The 20,972-nt window shown below is 49.8% G+C and overlaps 2 protein-coding genes across 2 annotated transcripts; one reads left to right on the top strand and one right to left on the bottom strand.

Annotated features, from left to right (window-relative positions):
- Positions 1-1,694: 1,694 nt before the first annotated feature.
- Positions 1,695-11,461, bottom strand: LOC308163794 (taste receptor type 1 member 1-like; the record flags this gene model as incomplete). The annotated part of the gene is made up of 7 exons (XM_080537986.1): positions 1,695-2,623; positions 3,755-3,872; positions 3,974-4,180; positions 6,655-6,789; positions 6,919-7,431; positions 8,177-8,747; positions 11,310-11,461. The coding sequence occupies 7 exons, from the start codon at positions 11,459-11,461 to the stop codon at positions 1,695-1,697; spliced, it is 2,625 nt and encodes an 874-aa protein (XP_080394112.1).
- Positions 11,462-13,795: 2,334 nt separating this feature from the next.
- LOC308163793 (protein unc-93 homolog A-like) lies at positions 13,796-20,405 on the top strand (the record flags this gene model as incomplete). The annotated part of the gene is made up of 8 exons (XM_080537985.1): positions 13,796-13,870; positions 15,106-15,287; positions 16,230-16,459; positions 17,255-17,380; positions 17,734-17,945; positions 18,349-18,484; positions 19,199-19,330; positions 20,092-20,405. 8 exons carry the CDS (start codon positions 13,796-13,798, stop codon positions 20,403-20,405), a joined length of 1,407 nt encoding a protein of 468 aa, XP_080394111.1.
- Positions 20,406-20,972: the final 567 nt, after the last annotated feature.

The raw sequence follows: 20,972 nt of genomic DNA, 5'->3' as shown, positions 1-20,972 counted from the left end.
AGGGGGCTCAAAAATCTGCCCGCCTTCACATTAAACGGTGCTGCGGATTCGACCTGTAACTTAACATTGGAACGAGAAAACCTGTGGCGTACCTAGTAAACCTACGTAGATGCGAGCAAAAGCAACAACGGCGCCTGCTGTAAGGCTCAATGATGTCAGCACCCAGCACGTCTTTTGATTGGATACGCACTATTGCTACGCACTATTGATACGCACTATTGATATTCACTATTGAGATGCGGAACTATGCCGGTAGATGTGAAACTTTTGAAAGTGCGCAGGGAAACAGAGCCTCACAACGAAAGCTTTCGTTGACTGATCGATAATACTGATCGATTGTGTCCTGTTTTTGGGTAAACAATAACTTTCATTTAGGGGACACAATGAAAGCGCCAAGTCCACAAACAGAGGAAACTACGTTGAGCTTCTTTCTTTTCTGGCTGAAAACAACCCAGATTTACATTACCACCTGTCCACAAACAAAGTGTTTACTGGGACGTCAGGCAAAATACAAAACGACCTGATTTTTGCTATTGCTGAAGTGATGGAAGAAGAGATCAAAATGGAGATTAAAAAGGCACCCTTTGTCGCTATTATGGTGGACGAGACGACAGACGTGGGTAATGTAGCGATCTTAAAGATGTTAGTTTAACACTCTTCATTGTAAATGCGGATTTATTGATTAAAAATGCTTCGGAAATATTAATATAACTCTGTTGTACTTGTCTGACTATGTTAAGGTGATGCAACGCCCGGTTATACTGTGTTTCTGTCTAGTTTCTAGAGCCATGGCGTCATAACGATGGTATTAAGAGGTAGAATAATTCAGGTAGGAATGTGTCGGACATCACTGAAGGCCTAGGTGTGAAATGCACCGCCCGCCACTGGGTCCCGGTGATATTGGAATCCCACCGCTGTCACCAAAGTGTCGTGGATTTAAATGAGACTCAAGATAGCTTTACTTTAAATCCAAGTATAATATTTATTAAAAGAAAAATGGTCATTCACAATTCGAGTTTGACCCAGCCTACTGAAGGTAGACTGAAGTGCCACTCACACACAACACATCTCTTGTAGACAACATAGACACAAAAGCGATAGGAGTCCGCATTCCATAAATGTTTATGAACCCGTTCTCCAGTGAGTGTTCAACTCAGGACAGAGATGAACTTTCAACAATCCTATGGGCACAGCTACAGCCACGACAGTTATCTAGACAATTTGATGGCAGCTACTAGATTGTAAACATAAGTGCAATATTGTAATACAACTGTGAACATTCTGAATCTGCTACTGCGACACTTTAATGAATGTGCAACAAATATTATGTGCAATATGACAACCCATGTTTACACAAGGTTCAGATATAGGAAAAAGTTAGGATATTTATACCATAGCATAGTGTACAGCAGTGTTTTATTGTATAGTAGATAGTGTACATAGCCTTTATTTGTTATTTATTTTTGTCAACCAGCTCTTTTCTCTTTTTTGTTTTACCCTTGGTTCTCTTGTTTTTCTGTCTTTTTTCCAAGCACCAGGGGAGCCCCCCCTCCTAAATTTCGTTGTACGGTACCTGTACTGTATTAATGACAATAAAGACCATTCATTCATTCATTCATTCATTCATACATGTTAAAAATCCTCTACTGTGTCTGTGTGTGTGTTCTACCTGCTCTGCCGTGTGTGTGTGTGTTCTACCTGCTCTGCAGTGTGTAACTCTGGATGGCGTTCTGAAAGTAGGCGGCGGTGTTGTGCTGCGGCAGGCGGAGGATGATGTAACACTTTGGCAGGAAGTAGCCGAGCAGGACGCCGTAGAGGCTGGCCAGCACGGAGAAGGCGTTGGCGGACAGGAAGCCCTTCCCCGGGGAGGCCAGGCGGGCGGTGAGCGACGCGGTCTGGGACAGGAAGTAGACGAGCACGCTGAAGGTGATGGACTTCCCCTCGTTGTAGTTCCTCGGCAGGTCCGCCCCCGCGTAGGCGAACAGGAAGCAGGCGGCGCCGAGCGCCACCAGCAGCAGGATGACGAGGTAGTGGACGGGGGCGTGGCCTAGGGTGCAGTCCAACACCACCTCCCTGTAGAAGGTCAGACGGGAGGGGCGGGGCCCCCCGGCCGCCGCCGACAACGCCACACAAAGCAGCAGCTCCGCCCCCGTGCACGTCGCTATGGCGACCCACTGGCCGCCGTGCCTCACCCAGAGGGCGTACGCCCGCGGCAGCCTGGCGGCCATCTTGAAGATGCAGACGATCTGGAAGGAGCGCACGGCGAGGCAGGAGAGGCACGCCGCGTAGAACACGGCGAACACGGGCGTCCGCAGGGCGCAGGAGGCGCGGGAGGGCGGGCCCAGGTGGAGCGGCACGCTGCCCGCCGATAGGCCGAGGCACGCCAGCATGAAGGAGCACAGGCCGACGCCCCCGGCCGAGCGCACCACGGGGGTGTGTCTGTGGCGCAGGAAGAGGACGAGGACCGCCGCGCACAGGAGGACGAGGGCGGCCGTCAGCGTCACCATGACGACCGCCGGGGGGTCCGACAGACGCAGGAACTCCACGGAACGCCGCGTACAGGAAGTGCTGCCTCTGGCCGCCCACTCATCCTGCTGGCAGGACAGGCAGCTGGAGGGGTCCGCTGGGGAGGGGGGGGGGAGAGGGGTTAGGGCTGACCTAACTAACCCTAACCCACCCTAACTCACCCTAACTAACCTAACTCACCCTAACTAACCCTAACTAACCTAACTAACCCTAACCCACTCTAACCCACCCTAACTAACCCTAACTAACCCTAACTAACCTAACTAACCCTAACCCACCCTAACTAACCTAACTAACCTAACTAACCCTAACTAACCCTAACCCACTCTAACTAACCTAACTAACCCTAACCCACCTAACTAACCCTAACTAACCTAACTAACCTAACTAACCCTAACCCACCCTAACTAACCCTAACTAACCCTAACCCACCCTAACTAAACTAACCTAACTAACCCTAACCCACCCTAACTAACCTAACTAACCCTAACCCACCCTAACTAACCCTAACTAACCCTAACCCACCCTAACTAAACTAACCTAACTAACCCTAACCCACCCTAACTAACCTAACTAACCCTAACCCACCCTAACTAAACTAACCTAACTAACCCTAACCCACGCTAACCCACCCTAACTAACCCTAACCCACCCTAACTAACCCTAACCCACCCTAACTCACCCTAACTAACCTAACTTACCCTAACTCACCCTAACTAACCCTAACCCACCATAACTCACCCTAACTAACCTAACTAACCTAACTAACCCTAACCCACCCTAACCCACGCTAACCCACCCTAACCCACCCTAACTAACCCTAACTAACCCTAACTACCCTAACTAAACTAACCTAACTAACCCTAACCCACGCTAACCCACCCTAACTAACCGTAACCCACCCTAACCCACGCTAAACCACCCTAACTAACTCTAACTAAGGGTTACCTGGGGTGATGCAGGGCTGTGATTGGTTACCTGGGGTGATGCAGGGCTGTGATTGGTTACCTGGTGTGATGCAGGGCTGTGATTGGTTACCTGGTGTGATGCAGGTTCCGTCAGGGCTGTGATTGGTTACCTGGGGTGATGCAGGTTCCGTCAGGGCTGTGATTGGTTACCTGGGGTGATGCAGGGCTGTGATTGGTTACCTAGTGTGATGCAGGTTCCGTCAGGGCTGTGATTGGTTACCTGGGGTGGTGTAGGTTCCGTCAGGGCTGTGGTTGGTTACCTGGGGTGGTGTAGGTTCCGTCAGGGCAGACCTCACACTGGAAGCAGCAGGAGTGGAACCCCGTCTGGACCCTCCTGGACCCGGCAGCACACGGAGGGGAGCAGAGGTAGACCGGCGCCTGGAGGGGGGAGGAGGATGGGGGGGGGGGGAGAGGGAGAGCGAGTGTGTGTGTGTACCTCCTCGTGTGTGTGTGTGTGTGTATGTATGTGTCCTCCTCACCTCTGAGCCGTCAAACCAGCTGATCTGGTCCGCGTCGATGTGGAAGCTGGGGGCGGGGTTGTTGCTGTAGGAGCCAATCACAGCCAGTCGCCCACACGCCCGACGCCAGTGTACGATGTCATAGAAGGCGGGAGGATCCCCGTTCTCATCGAACTCTACGCTCTGATTGGCCAGTGTGAACTTCACTCTCTTCACAGCTTCAGTGACCTGGGAAGTAAACACAACATTCAGAGAGGGAGGGTGAGAATGATTGTGTGTGTGTGTGTGACCTTCTCCCTGTGCTATGACCTTGTCTTAGTAGAGAGGCTTGCGTGCTTCTAAGACCCTGAGAGCTATGCTGGGGGGAGTCTCTGTCTCCTGGCAGGTCTAACCTGACCAGACTGGTCTTGGGCGAGGAGTCAGACGAAAGTCAGGACACTGGCTCTCCAGGTTGGGGGTTGGGCGCAGCGCTAACAACGCCACCTCGTAAAAAACCATTCCAGAAACTACAATGAGCCTATTGACATCAGGCCTATTGGACCCCAGCTTCTCAAACTATTTGAATGGCAGTATGACCACTCCTGATGAAAGCCGAAAGGAAGTCAGGAGTGCGAAAGAGGGAAGCGTGGAATGTCCGAACCATGCATGAGACCTCCAAGACAGCCCCAGTCCTCAGTGATATAAAGAGGTGCCACCTGGACATCCTGGGGAGAAGTGGAAGTCACTGTACTGGCTCTGGACGTCAAGTGCTGCATGATGGATCTGTCATCCTCCATTCACAGGGTTCCCACGCTGGTCTTAAAAAGCCGTAAAGTCTAAAATCCACCAATCCGATTCATAAGGCCTAAAAAGGTCTTATATTTCAGTTATTTGGTCAAAACATTTGGTGTTAGGTATTAAAAATGAGATTAGCTTATCCTGCAAGGAAATCAGTCCGACCACATCTATTTACGCAGAAATGAATCAAGCTGGAACCAAAAAAATGCCAATTCGCTTCCTTTTTTGTCTGTATGGCAGTGAAATCCCTAATTGTATCACCTCGAGGATGACAAAAAGCGACCACACAGTGTTGCGAATAGGTCTAAAATTATATCTAAAAAGGGTCTAAAAAGGTCTTAAATTTGACTTGTTGAAATGTGTAGGAACCCTGCATTCAGGCCATGAGCATATCCACACACATGGCGTAGCCATCATTATGATGGCGAATCATGAACCAGTAATCGAGAGGCTGAACGCAAAGTTCTGCAAACTCACCATCTTACAGTGCTATGCACCAACCAATGAGGCTGAAGAGGAGGTCAAAGAGGATTGGTATGAACAACTACAAATGGTGGTTTCAACCAAAGCTTCTCATAACTGGTGACATGAATGCCAAAGTGGGAACCTACAATTCCAACAATAAGTACTATCAGCCAAATAGACCACATTATCATTAATGGTAAGTGGCGAAGGTCACTACAAGATATTAGAGCATACTGGGGTGCAGATGCCTATAGCGACCACTACCTAATCACTGCCACCATCAAGCTCAAGTTGAAGAGGCCAGCGACAGAAGAAACTGGACATTGCAAAACTCCAGTATCCAAAGAAGAACAAGGAGTTTGTGTTGGAAGTCAGAAACTGCTTCAGCACACTAGATGCTGCCTCTGAAATGGAAGAAGAACCCACCATAAACAGCAAATGGGATGATATCAAGACCATATACAGCACTCTGAAACAGCACAAAAAACCCCGGCCTTCAAACTGAAAGGGGCCAAAGAACGGATATCAGCTAACACTTGGCAGAAAATAGAAGAGAGGAAACAGCTCAAGGCAAAGGAAAGGCTTCCTTGTTACCATAGACTGGATCACAACCAACACCACAGCAGACAGACACATAGGGCGTTCACACCGGCAAAGAACCGTGCCGGTTCACGTTCGCGAAAGTCTGGGACCGGCTGGCGCGTTCAGACCGAAACTCAATTGGTTCGGAGCCTGAAAAGTTGGTTCGCAGCGGGAACCAGAAAATAGTGGTTCTCAAGCGCGAACCAAAACGTAGAACAGTCACGTCGTCAGTGGGTGTGTCATATTCTAGGCTGCAGAGACCAGCAAGAAGGAAGGAGACAAAATGTAATCTAATCTAAATCTAATCATTAGTGATCAAAAACAATATCAAAAGTTTCATTATTCTTCCTCACATGCTCAGCAAACACACACACACGCGCGAATGCGAATTTCGTAAGCCATTTCTATTCCAGTAATGGAGCAGCTGGGGATGGGGAGATGATACAACCGTCGACCTGGAGGAGAAAATTGCCAACCTTCCTAAGCAGTGCCTTGGGTGCCACGCCCATGAGCTCAGTCTTTTTGGTGTTGAGTTTCAGAAGGTTAGCTGACATCCATGATTTTATTTTGAGGAGGCAATTGACCAGAGATTGAGGGGGGATCAGGGAGGACGGTGTAGTGCTGGGATGAAGAGGAGGAAGCCTTATCTCCCATAGGGGACGGAGAGGAGTAAGTGTGAGTGTGTGTGTGTGTGTGTGTGTGTGTGTGTGTGTGCGCGCTACCATGTGTGGTTGGAGCAGGGGGGTATTCCATCAACATCGCTAAAGGAAAATCCAGGCTCCAATCTCGCAAGATTTACCCAAATAAATCAGGATTGTCCTTTAGCGACAAAGCGACGTTGATGGAATACCCCCCAGGTGTGTGTGTGTGTGTGCTACCATGTATGGTTGCAGCAGGTGTGTTGGGGAGCAGCGTTGGGTGTCACAGCGCAGCGTGGCGTGCAGGGCGTGGCCTACGGCGAGGACCGCGGCGTAGATGCTCCAGCTGTAGGTGGGGTCGGCCTCCACCAGCGCCTGGGCCGCCACGCCCCCGCAGGATGGACACGCCTGGTTACAGACCTCCACCCCCCTCTCCCCCTCAGGGCAGGACCCCTCCCCCTCCCCCCTCTGTCTGTAGATGAACTCCCGGAGCCCCGGCAGCGCCTGGTGACCCCGCAGCGTGACGCCCAGCACCGTCCCCACGCTGCTCAGCTGCTCCACCAGCTGCAGGTTCTGGGACCAGGTCTCACTGGCCAGCCACACCCCCCTACGCCCCCCCCCTCCCCCCGGCCCCCCCTGGCCCGCCCGTGTCCCCCCCCTCCGCACCGCCTCCCGCACCAGCGGCTCCACAAACTCCACGTTGGCGAACACCACCACCACCCGCACCTGCAGGGCCGCCAGCTTCTCTAAGATCCCACCAATCAGAGAGCTGTTCAGAGGGATGGTGTCCTGGTAGGCCAGGCAGATGTGGGCGGGGCGTATCTGCTCCTGGAAGGCGGCCAGAGCGTCGCGGCTGTAGTGGTTGTCTCCGCCCAGGAAGGCCACCCAGGTCCAGCCGAAGTGCTGCAGCAGACGCACCATGGCCTGCACCTGGTAGCGGTCGCTGGGGATGGTTCTGAAGAAGGAGGGGAACCGGGTCCTGGAGCTCAGCTGGACGCTGGACGCCCCGTGGGTGACCTGGGGGGAACCATGGAAACAGAAAGAGAGAGTAGAACTGTCTATTCTAGTTCTCTCCATGGAATGTGGTGTCTTTGAATACTGACTATACAAAATAAATGCATTATTATTATTATTAGTAGTAGTAGTAGTACATCAAAATATGACAGATTTGTAATACATAATTGCCATAGTAACCATTGTTTTGTTACTGCATTGTCTCTATATCGAAAATAAGAAAACCAAGATGGCGGCTATAGATGTTGTAAATGACAGCCTTGCTATAGGTTTTCTGAATTTAAACCACTTTTACATTTTTCTGGTTACTCTTTGCAAGTCTAAACTTACTAAGAAACGGTATATCAGTGAAGGTACTGGCACCAAATTCATAGAAATTGTGTCAACTTGAGCTCAAATGAGCTCTTACATGATTTTGTCAAAAACCTACTGCTATACGTAATGATATTGCACCTGTCAAAATCGAATTCATCTCTGGTAAAGAGAGAAAAAGCTCCTTGGAGAAATGCTGGTGACAATGGTTAAACCAGAGTGACACAGAGCAGAACACAAATGGCGGAAAACTAAACTTCATGTTCACCTGGTGCTGTACAAAGAGAAACTGCATCCTTATAACATTGACCTGAATAGAGCCAGAAAGTCATTCTCCTCTGATGTTATTGTGCGTCAGTAGAACTACAGGCCTCCCCTTAGAGATGAGGTACACCACTGCAGTTACCATGGGGATGAGGTACAACACTACAGTTACCATGGAGATGAGATACACCACTGCAGTTACCATGGGGATGAGGTACACCACTACAGTTACCATGGAGATGAGGTACACCACTGCAGTTACCATGGAGATGAGGTACACCACTACAGTTACCATGGGGATGAGGTACACCACTGCAGTTACCATGGGGATGAGGTACAACCCTACAGTTACCATGGGGATGAGGTACAACCCTACAGTTACCATGGGGATGAGGTACAACACTACCGTTACCATGGGGATGAGGTTGGCCATGAAGAGTGGAGCCACGCTGATGGTCTGGCTGCTGCCGAACGGCCCGGTGACCGAGATGACCTTCGACCTGTAGCCTGACCCCTCCCACACCGGCACCGACCCGCGGTGGAGCCCCGCCCCTCCTCCTCCGGCCCCGCCCCTCACAGAGAGCAGGCGCAGCGCGGCCCCGTAGCTGAGGGAGTTGTGACAGTAGTCGTAGATCTGGTAACCCAGGGCGACGCCAGGAAGCAGCTCCGTGCTGTTGTTGATCTCCTCCACAGCAAACCTCAACACCTCCACCTGCTGGACACCAGCGGTACTCAACCTCAACCTGCAGGAGAGGAGAGGAGAGGGGAGGAGAGGGAGGGGGAGGGGAGGAGAGGAGAGGGGGAGGAGAGAAGAGAAGAGGAGAGGGAGAGGAGAGGGGGAGGAGAGGAGAGGAGAGGGGGAGGAGAGCGGAGAGGGAGAGGAGAGGAGAGGAGAGGAGAGGAGAGGGGATGAGAGGGGGAGGAGAGCAGAGAAGATGAGAGGGAGAGGAGAGGGGGGGGAGGGAAGAGGAGATGGGGAGGGGAGGAAAGGAGGACGAGAGGAGAGGAGAGGGGGGGAGGGAAGAGGAGATGGGGAGGGGAGGGAAGAGGAGATGGGGAGGGGAGGAAAGGAGAGTGAGCACCAATGGTCTATATATACTGTAGGTATAGTACATTGGGTGGCATAGCCATCAACATCCAGCACTCTGGGTCAGTAATGGGCCAGCGAAGCATGTTCACCCCCACTACCCCCAGTACACTCAAAATACAGTAATCCTTCCTTCTTCTAGCATGGTGACTGCCAGTGGCCCCTGGTCCTCCTAACCCTGGTCTAACCCTGGTCCTAACCCTGGTCCTAGCATTTTTCTTATGATGACTGATGCACAGATGATTCACTCACTTTAGACAAATGTAATCGCTTTGGATAAAGGCGTCTGCTAAATGTCATAAAAGGAAGAAATCTTCTTTCGGCTCTACACTCAATAGGATTTCAGACCTACAGACACTTCACTGAAGGTACAAACCACTAGTTATCCTCAGAAACAGGAGGGTCAGGTACCTAAAAGAGCCTGCAGAGGTCTGGAAAAAGGGTGTTGAGGTGGTGTTATGGTTTGGGCATGTGTAGCTGCCACAAGAACTGGCTAACTCTTCATTGATGATGTCGCTGCTGAAAGCAGCCGCAGGATGTATTCGGAAGTGTACAGAAACATCTTTGTGTCGGTCTCGAGGACAAGCAAATGTCTCAAAGTCACTGGTTGGCGCTTCTCATACAGTAAGGTCACATGAAAGTCCGAATCGAGACCAGGAGCAAGTGGATAAGATTGCAACATTGTTGCATAAATTATTTTACATTTTTTACATTTACATTTTTGGCATTTAGCAGACGCCTTATTCCAAAGCGACTTACAATCAATACATTTGAATACTAAGCATGTGAATCAGCAGTCCACTATTCGTTGCAGGAAGAGTACTCTAGCTCGGGCCCGATATTACTGGAGAAACAGAGAAACAGTACAAGGGGGGCAATAGAAGTTCTTAGGGACACAGTAGAGGGGAAAGCGGGTGTCTTTAGGAGACGTAGTGGTGAGGGTCAGAAGATGTCTCAGGAGGAGCAGTTAAGATGTAACCTGAAGAGATGGGTCTTCAGTCTACGACGGAAGATGGGTAGTGACTCTGCCGTTCTGACAGCCGTGGGGAGCTCATTCCACCAGCGGGGAGCCAGTGTTGTGAAGAGACGTGATCGGGCAGCCCGACTGCTGTGTAGAGGAGGTGGGGCCAGTCGGCCAGCCGAGGTGGAGGAACGGAGTGAGCGGGCAGGGGTTTGGGGGGTTACCATTTCCTTCAGGTAGGCAGGGGCTGTCCCTTTAGCTGCCTGGTATGCAAGCACCAGGGTCTTGAATCTGATGCGAGCTGCTATCGGGAGCCAGTGCAGGGTGCGAAGGATTTCTCTGATTTGCGTTCTCACAGCCCTTTATGTAAACGAAGTAACATACGCAATCGAAGCAACAGACGTGGTAGTTGATTGGTCAGAAAAATTGCCCGTTCGTCCCGCTCTTATCCAGATCAACACGCATGCGCTGTTGTTTTCCTATGGACAGCCTCGATGCGTCATTTCTAACCGGAGCGAAACCAGCCTTTTCCGGGAGCGACTTGGAATGTGCGTTCTCACAGCTCCAAACGACGCAGAGCAAAGCAAATTTTATCCTAAACTCCGATTCCAAGTGAAGCAAATGTTCTAATGAGAACACACCCTAAGACAGTGTATAGAAACTAGGGTTTTGGGCCTAGTTTTTAGGGCCAAAAAGAGTAAGTCAATCTTCAGATTTAAATCCGAATGAACATGCATTTAATTTCCTGACAATAAGATGTTGGACAAAAAGACCTCAAAACAAACAAGTGCAGATGGCTGCAGTACAGGCCTGGCAAAGCATCCCCAGAGAAGATCCTCAGAGAAGACCTCAGAGAAGATCCTCAGAGAAGACCCAGAGCAGAGCGTCTGGAGGGATCAGGGGTTGCAGGGTGAGTTGGGGTTCAGGGTAGGTTAAGGTTACCTGCGGCAGGGTTAAGGTTACCTGTGGCAGGGTTAAGGTTACCTGTGGCAGGGTTAAGGTTACCTGTGGCAGGGTTAAGGTTACCTGTGGCAGGGTTAAGGTTACCTGTGGCAGGGTTAAGGTTACCTGTGGCAGGGTTAAGGTTACCTGTGACAGGGTTAAGGTTACCTGTGGCAGGGTTAAGGTTACCTGTGACAGGGTTAAGGTTACCTGTGGCAGGGTTAAGGTTACCTGTGGCAGGGTTAAGGTTACCTGTGACAGGGTTAAGGTTACCTGTGGCAGGGTTAAGGTTACCTGTGGCAGGGTTAAGGTTACCTGTGGCAGGGCAGTGCCTCTGGTCTTTGCTGCGCGTCTGTGATGTCGGAGGCGTCTGCGTAGTGCAGCTGGAACAACCCGCCCAGCAGGAAGTCTCCGTCCAGGCTCAGCCCCGGGAGAGAGCAGGCCGCGCTGGCGCTGTGCACCCCCATCATCACCCCCATCATCATCACCCCCAGCCTCCTCATCATCATCATCACCATCACCATCCTCCTCAGTCCTCGACGGAGAGACAGTGCCTGGGTTAGAAATGATGAACACAAGATGCCGTCTGTCGATATGAAATATCTCATCACCATCATCTCTGTTTTACATACCGGCCACCGGTGCCATGACTATCACATCCCATAATCACACTCAATCGTTAAGGAAACCTGTGGTTTATGCAAATGACCAGAACGCAAAACAACCAAACAGGAAACTGAACTAACCTTAACCCTGTCCTAACCCTGTCTCAACCCTAACTGCTGTTGGAGACTGGTCATGGTCATTTCTTCTCTGCTTTGGCTGCGTGTGTGTGTGTGGGTGTGTGTGTATACACACCATTTGCTCATTTGCTTGTGGAAGGAACTCTTCACGCCAGACCTGCTCTTCACGCTGGGGCGTGGTCTTCTGAAGGCCTCTTCATCTCCATCCCTCCGTCCCTCCTCTTCTGGCCCTGCTCCTCACCTCTCCTCCCGCCTCCCTCTCCTCCTCCTCTCCTCCTGACCCCGCTCTCTCTGACTGTCATGACGACGTCACCTGGATGGTTGTCAGGGACAACCTCCTGACCCTCCACAGCCACAACCTCTGACCCCCCATTTTTACAAATGTTTTGTTGTTTGTGAAACTGATCTGATCCTTTTGTATTTTTGCACTTTCTATTTAGTATTGAATTAAACGCCAATAAAGTTGTCTATTGGATGTTTGATATCTCATGATTATGATGTCAACAACAAATATGACACGTATATTTATGTGCCTCAGGGGAGGCGGGTGGAGGTAGGAATCGGAGGATGGGCTCATTGTAACACCTGAAACACGTGTGTTTGATGCCATTCCTTCTTCCTGATTCCATTCCTGTTATGACACCATGTGTGTTGACCCTGGACTTGATCCAGCTGTACCTACCTGGAATGGAATGGAATGGACTTTATTTGTCATTGCTACAGTACAGGTACCAAACAACGAAATTTAGGAGGGGTGGCTCCCCTGGTGTTAGGAAAGGGAAAAAAGAAAAAAAACCACACATTTTAGAAAAAGCATAAAAGCATAAAATCACAAGAAGGTAAGGAGCTGGTTTACATCAATAAAGGCTATGTACACAATCCACTGTACTATACTGCACAGATAGTCAACTAGGGTTGTCATATTGCACAAGAGTATTTTTTCACATTATTTTAAAGTGTCACAGTTTGCAGGCTTGAAAATGTACATGTTTGTGCCTCAGCACTAGCTGCCATACAATCCGTCCGGACTGTCCTGGGCCCAGAACTTAGGCCTTTTCTGTGTTCAGGGCCTTGACGGCCCTGTGGTAGAAGCAGTCCTTCAGTCTGTTTGTCTTAGCGGCCGGGGTCCTGTACCTCCTGTTCGAGGGCAGCTTGACAAAGTACCTGTACCTGTATGTACCTGTATGTACCTGTATGTACCTCTACCTGTATGTACCTGTATGTACCTGTATGTACCTCTACCTGTATGTACCTGTATGTACCTGTATGTACCTGTATGTACCTGTACCTGTATGTACCTGTACCTGTATGTACCTGTATGTACCTGTACCTGTATGTACCTGTACCTGTATGTACCTGTATGTACCTCTACCTGTATGTACCTGTACCTGTATGTACCTGTATGTACCTGTATGTACCTGTACCTGTATGTACCTGTATGTACCTCTACCTGTATGTACCTGTATGTACCTGTACCTGTATGTACCTGTATGTACCTCTACCTGTATGTACCTGTACCTGTATGTACCTGTATGTACCTGTATGTACCTGTATGTACCTGTATGTATCTGTATGTACCTGTACCTGTATGTACCTGTATGTACCTGTACCTGGAGGTAATGCCTTTCATGGCTCTTGCAATAGAAAACAACCACCAAACTGGCCCAACCTAAATTGCTAAATGTCCACCATGGGAACACCCTTGCTCTACAGGTACTGTGCCTCTCTGTATAAGGCATAGAGCTCAGTGAAAGTACCTGCCCCCCTACACCCCCCAACCCCGACTCCACACCCCGCCCCCTAATAAAACCAGACATTGCAGCAACACCTCCACACACTTCCACCCGGGGCCAAAGTGTAGCTGCCCCAGGGTTCACACCAGCGAGGGAGATTATATCACATCATAATACACAACCGGCAGCAGTGACCACAGAGCCGCAGTGGAACAACACCATAGTTCAAGAACATTGTAGTTCTAGAACACCATAGTTCTCGAACACCGTAGTCATAGAACATCATAGTCATAGAACATCATAGTTCCAGAACATGGGAGGAAGCATGAAGAACGTTCTAGTTGTCTCGTTTGGATTTCTGCTACTCTTCACTGCAGCGGGGAGCCTTCTCAGCCTACAGGTGAGGGGAGGAGCCTACAGGGGAGGAGAGGGGCCTACAGGTGAGGGGAGGAGCCTACCAACCTACAGGTGAGGGGAGGAGCTTACAGGTGAGGGGAGGAGCTTACAGGTGAGGGGAGGAGCCTACAGGTGGGAGGAGGAGCTTACAGGTGAGGGGAGGAGCCTACTGACCTACAGGTGAGGACAGGATGGAATGGTATTCTGCGTATGCACGCTTAAACGCAAAGCCATCGGATCATTCAAGCAGTCCAATGTATGGGTGACGTTACCAGCACGATGGGAAATGCATACCGTTGATTACTGAAACTGTATGGCATCTCCATCTTGATCCTGGTGATGCATGGAATGGAATGAGTGGTATCAAACACACGTGCTCCATGCATTACAACCTCCGACCTCCACCAGCCTTCCCTGGTATAGCCTTACACAGAGAGTTGTTTGTCTCAGTTCTACTGGGAACAATCCTCCCTCTCTGCGCCACAGACACCTGGTAGTGACCTGCAGCACTGCAGTAGCACCAAGCCCAGGAGGGGTAGTGGTGGTCTAGTGGATAGTGAGTTGGACTTGTGAACGGAAGGTTGTGAGTTCAAATCCCGCCTGAAGCCACACCACTACTAGTGTGCCCTTGGGTAAGGCACTAAGCCCTCAGTTACTCCAGGGGGAATGTCCCTGTAATTCGTAATTTTAAGTCGCTTTGGATAAAAGCGTCTGCTAAATGGCAAAATTATTTATTATTTATTACCAAGCCCAGGTGTTCTAGTACACCTGACTACTACAGAGACTACAGGTACCATGGTCCTGTTTGAACACTCTTCAAATGCATCCTCACATCCTCCCTTCTTTCAAATCACTCATCTGACAGGACTTGCTTAGTGAAAAGAAGGCCTGTTGTAAATCAGGCTGGCTTTGACCAATCCAACCATGTCAGATTAGGGATTACCTCAAGGAAGGAAGGAAGGAATAACGGAAGGGAAGGAAGAATGCAATGTTAGGGACGTGACGTGAATCTTTAACTTGCAACTCTCATTGTTTAGCCCGTATGTTTTACAGGGTATCTGTACCAGGGGACGTAGAAATCCGAGGACAGGGGGTCATTATAATGCATGGAATGAAATACAGAACGAGGAATGGTATTAGATTAGATTAGACTTTATTGTCATTGCAGAGTACAAGTACCAGACAACGAAATCCAGTTTATGGTATCTGAACTTTGAACCCTGGTCTGTGCCTTTCCAGAGCAGCCTGAACGCAGAGGAGGGGGTGGGCGTAGCCTCGGCGAGCGTGCAATTCTCCACCAGCATCCTGTCCTCCCTGTTCCTGACACCCAGCGCCATCGCGTACCTGGGCTGCAAGTGGACCATGGTGGCTGCGATGGGATGCAACGTGGCCTTCACCGTGGCTAACTTCTACCCTGCATGGTAGAGCAGCCAGAAGGCATGATCTGCGTGATTACGTGATTTGATCTGGCTCAAGAAGCAAGCACTTGATTATATAATATAATTTGTGTTCATACATTGTGTTTATAACACAGTGTTTTTGAAACCATGATATTCCGTTCCGTTCCATGCATTACAATGAACCCCATCCTCTGATTTCTACCCCCACGAGCCTCCTCTGTTACAGATACCCCATAACAAATACAGCCTGTTCAAGTTAAAGTTTAATTTCCCTATCTTTGTCTTAGTGACAACCAACCTCTCTCTAACCAGTGTAAGCTGGTGGAGGTATGGAGGTAATGCATGAATGAGAATGAAAATAAGAAAAAGAGAATGAAATAAGGAATGCTATCAAACTCATCCTGATTTCTCTGACCAGTCTCTCAGAGAATTGAATTCAAAATCCTCCTAATTACATACAAATCACAAAACGGTCTTGGACCAAAATACATATCAGATCTCCTCCCACCCTATACTCCCGCAAGGCCCCTAAGGTCAGCTGAGGCTAATCAACTAATCATTCCAAGAGTAAAAACAAAACACGGTGCAGCAGCTTTCAGTCACGCTGCCACATGCTCCTGGAACAAACTCCCTGAAGAAATGAAACAGGCCCAAACCCTTAAAATATTTAAATCTAAGCTAAAAACCTTCATGTTTTGCAGCTGTTATGATTAAACACAAACACTTCTATCAATGTCTTTTTTCCATTAACTATTGTCTTATTAAATGTTTTATCTATTTACTTCTTTATATTTTCTTACTATGCTGCTCTTGCTGTATTATTAAATAATGTATGTAAAGCACTTTGAATTGCCCCTGTTGTATGAAATGTGCTATATAAATAAACTTGCCTTGCCTTGCCTTTCTACCTCCACCAGCCTCCCGTCTCTAACCCCCACTGACCCCTGTGCTTGCCTCTCTCAGGGCCACCCTGATCCCCACCTCCATTCTCCTGGGTGTGGGGGAGTCTCCCCTGTGGACAGCGGCATGCACCTACCTGACCCTCAGCGGCAGGATCCAGGCCCAGCTGGAGAGGAAGAGGAGCCAGGATGTCATCAACCTGAACTTTGGGGTCCTGTACCTGCTGTACCAGTCCTCTGCAGTCTGGGGGAACCTGCTGTCCTCCCTGGTCCTGGGACAGGACACCACCTTGGGTCAGCAGGGAACGATCTGGACGAGAATTCCTTCTTCTAGCACGACGACTGCCAATGGCCCCAGGCCTGAGCATAGCTTATTTTTTCCTGCTATGACTAGCGGATAGATTATTCACTTGCGTAGTCAAATGTATTTGTTGTACGTCGCTTTGGATAAAGGCGTCTGCTAAATGTCAAAAATGTCAAACGGTAGCCAACTGACTTTAACTCACCAACTGTCAAAGAGTTCCGGAAGACTCGCCACCTAGAGTGCCGAGTGTTCCATGTGGAATCGACATAGCAACAGTACTTTGATTGGCTACAAAATGAAGCAGGATAATTTTTTCTTTTTAAATTTGGTGAATAAATCACCATTGGCACTCAAGATTGTTGACGATCTGGGCAACTTTATTGCCTCTTTACCCTCAGAGTAAAAAAAGAAAAAAAAACGCCAGAGAATTTCATGGCACTGATAAAACATTTAATAATCTACGGCTTGTGAATTCCAATATTAAGTCAAGGCCAATGCACACGGTGTGCGATTTTGTCGCACGACAACATTCGATTCTCAATTCACACCACCGAAGTGTGTGGGTGTGAATGGAGAATTGAATGTTGTCGTGCGACAAAATCGCATCGCACGCCGTGTGCATTGTCACATTCAAAACATTGCCTTGCATGGCAGCTTGTCGCCATTGGTGTGTGAATGTGTGTGTGAATGGGTGAATGAGAGGCCGTTGTAAAGCGCTTTGGATAAAGGCATAGCTATATAAGTGCAGTCCATTTACCTGCAGTTCTGTGTGTTTCTCTGTCCAGCCAACATCACAGAGGCTGACCTGCAGTTCTGTGGGGTTGGCAGCTGCAGCGACCTGCGGGAGGACCAGGTGAACTCCACCAGGCCAGAGGACAGGCTGGTCCACACGCTGGTGGGCTGCTACCTGGGTGAGCCTTCAGTACACCACAATAACACGCTCAACCTGAGGTAAAGTCAAGGTCTATCTCTCTCTCTGAATCAGAATCAGAATTAGAATCGCTTTCATTTCATCCCAGTGTACACAAAGAGTCAAATTCTTTGGCTTTGGTTCCTCAACATTAGCATTGCAGCATCAAGATACCAGGTGTGTGTATGGGTTAGGGTTGGTAAGATATGTTAATAAAATGCTGTTAAAAGGCTAGTCCTTCTGAACTGTCTCTATCCAATAAAAACTGAAAAATATGAGAGTGGGACTACCTCACTCCAAGAAAAAAAAAATAATAATAATAATAATAATAATAATACTAAGAGAATGTTGCAGGTGTGGGTCTAGCGGCCATGCTCCTGGTGGCGATGTTCCTGGACAACATTGACCGGGACGCGACGCAGGGGTCCGGGAGCAGCAAGGCCCCGTTCTGCAGCACCTTCCTGGCCACCTTCCGCCAGCTGAGGGACCGGAGGCAGCTGATGCTCATCCCTCTCACCTCCTACCTGGGCCTGGAGCTGGGCTTCCTCACAGGCGAATACACCAAGGTACCACAGGAGGGCTGCTCATGTGACCTGGGGCGGTCCAGTGGTCCTGGGGTGGTCCAGGGGTCCTGTGGTCCTAGGCTGGTCCAGTGGTCCTGGGGTGGTCCAGGGGTCCTGGGGTCCTAGGCTGGTCCAGGGGTCCTAGGCTGGTCCAGGGGTGGTCCAGTGGTCCTGGGGTCTTAGGGTAGTTCAGTGGTCCAGTGGTCCTGGGGTGGTCCAGTGGTCCTGGGGTCCTAGGGTAGTTCAGTGATCCAGTGGTCCTGGGGTGGTGCAGTGGTTCTGGGGTGGTCCAGTGGTCCTGGGGTGGTCCAGTGGTCCTGGGGTGGTCCAGTGGTCCTGGGGTGGTCCAGTGGCCCTGGGGTGGTCCAGTGGTCTCCACTGAGGTGGCTGTGTTGGTTTCTCACAGGAGTACGTGACCTGTGCGTTGGGGATTCACTTTGTTGGATACGTGATGATCTGCTATGGAGCCACCAGCTCCATGTTCTCCTTCCTGTTTGGGAGGGTATCACAGTACACCGGAAGGGTGCCCCTCTTCTCTCTGGGTAAGACACTCAAACGCTTTATTTGCCCTACAATCAGTTTGTTAGGAATGTGTTATTTATTGCCCCCCGCCACACAACACACATGGAGATCGGATCCACAGGGTCAGCCACAGTTTGGCTGCAAATAGCTGCAAACCTAAACTAGAAAGAGCTTTGCTCAAGGGCACAACAGTAGTGAATGCCGCCAACAACCCTTCTTCTCTGAGTCTCTATTTTAACCTCACAGTAATTGCTTGATGTTGGGAGGATAGACTGTTGGGAGTATAGAGGTCAAAAGAAGACAAAATGGTTCCTCTTTCCCATGCTTACGGAGGCACTGTACAGTACGTGCAGCATACACACACACAAACACGGACTTGCTTCAAGACTCACACATACATAAACACACACCCCACCCCCCCGCCTTCGCCCTTTCGCCCCCCCCCCCCCCCCCCCCAAACCGTGGAAGCACAGTGCGCCGCGATTAGAATAGCAGATTTTAAGAGGGTGATGTAACCCCCCCCCCCCCCCCCCCTCCCCTGCTGTTGTGTCTCGTGTTAAATTGTTTCCCCCCCCTCCCCCCCCTTTTTTTTCCTTTTCCTTTCTTCATTCTATGGTCGTATATGTTTTTATCCTGTTGTAAAGCGCTTTGAGTTGCATTTCATGTAGGAAAGGCGCTATAGAAATAAAGCTTTAATTCCTTACGTCCATGTGAACCCGTGTCTCCTCCTCCAGCCGCAGCCACCCAGTTCTCCTGTGTCCTGGCCCTCCTCTTCTGGAGGCCTCACCCAGACCAGCTGCCCGTCTTCTTCCTGTTCCCGGCTCTCTGGGGCATGGCTGACGCCGTGTGGCAGACACAGAACAACGGTGGGAGCCCAGGCTTCGTAGAGCACGCCAGGGGAGGCTGGTGGAGGTAGATATCGGAGGAGGAAGGGCTCATTGTAATGCATGGAATGGAATGAGGAACGGTGCATTAGAATGAGCCTGTCGTCCGATTTCTACCTTCACCAGCCTCCGCTGTCTCACTTCACTGTGTCTTCCATAGAAACATGGCAGGTGGTGGTTCTGTTCTGTGAACCACATTTGAGTGATGAGCGCACTTGCCGAGACCTGAAGGCTTCCTTGGCTTTAGCTCAGCCGGACAACTCCGTTTTGTGCCACAGGTCACAGAGGTTCAAGCCCAGTCGCACAGGTTAGGCTCATAGGCGCATCTGACAGTGGCTTATAAACGACAGGTAGATCCTAAGTGTGATGCTCAGGACGACACAACTCTGACGTTACCCAATTGAAGTTGAGATTTAAAATGGTTAGAGTTTTTATTTTATTTTTATATAGGCATTTCTGCTTTATTGGGATAGAGACGGTAGAGATTGACAGGAAGGATGGGCGAGAGAGAGAAGGGATGGCATGCAGGACAGGTCGACGGCCGGAATCAAACCAGGAACCCTGAGATTACGTGACATGCACCTTAGAGAGCGACGCCACCCAGGTGCCTGTGGTTACAGTTAGAGTTAAGGTTCGGTAAGAGTTGTGGTTAAGATTAGGGTCGGGATAAGGGTTAAGAATAGGGTCCTCCCAAGGATCCCACTTAGAATCTACCATTAATGCTCTCACTTTATTTTTCCCAGCTCTGTACGTTGTTCTCTTCCACGGCCAGAAGGAGGCAGCGTTCTCTAACTACCGTCTGTGGGAGGCGGTGGGGTACGTCATCGCCTTCGCCTGCAGCGGTTTCCTGTGCGTGGACACCAAGCTGTACATCCTGCTGGCCGCCCTGCTGCTCTCCCTGACGCTGTGCTGCACCGTGGAGTACGGAGAGTACCGGAACCCCACTCCCAGTATGGACAACACCACCGACGCTCCACCCAGTGTGGAAAACATCACTAACCTTCCTCCCAGTATGGACAACACCACTAACTCTCCTCCCAGTATGGACCACGACTAACCTCTCCACTTCTCAGCGGTCTATGCAGTTCTACTCTACAACCAGAAGGAGGCAGCATTGTGCTAACTATCGCCTGTGGGAGTCAGTGGGATTCGTCATAGGCTTTGCAATTGGATATGTATCAGGCACGTGCCGTGAGCTTTTAGATTGGGTAAGCATAAGATATAGACAGTTTCAAGGAAATGCAGTTTTGATGCCCTAGAACCCGCTAATAAACTGTAGTGTCACTTTGTGATCAGATTACCAAAAACAAAAAAAACAGTTGCCAGTTTCGACTATATCAGGGGTGCTCATTGTTCAATCTTTTTTGAACCAAGATCTTTTCAAGTAGCCAACCTGCTGAAATCTACAAGTCCAGTTTCAACATCGCAAACGCACACACGCACAACACAGACACACACCGTTTCCATCCTCCATAGTAAACTCACAACACACTTTCTTTTCACACTTTGTCACACAGGCACTTGACATCACATCACAAACCCTCCCTCTCTATCTCTCTCAAACACTTTTGGTCCAGAACCTCTGGCACGGACAGCGACATTAGGCCTATCTCAGCGATTGATT

This window comes from Nansenia antarctica, assembly GCF_963989245.1.
Source record: "Nansenia antarctica genome assembly, chromosome: 8".
Lineage (NCBI taxonomy): Eukaryota > Metazoa > Chordata > Actinopteri > Argentiniformes > Microstomatidae > Nansenia > Nansenia antarctica.
This window is presented reverse-complemented; position numbering and strand designations above follow the sequence as displayed.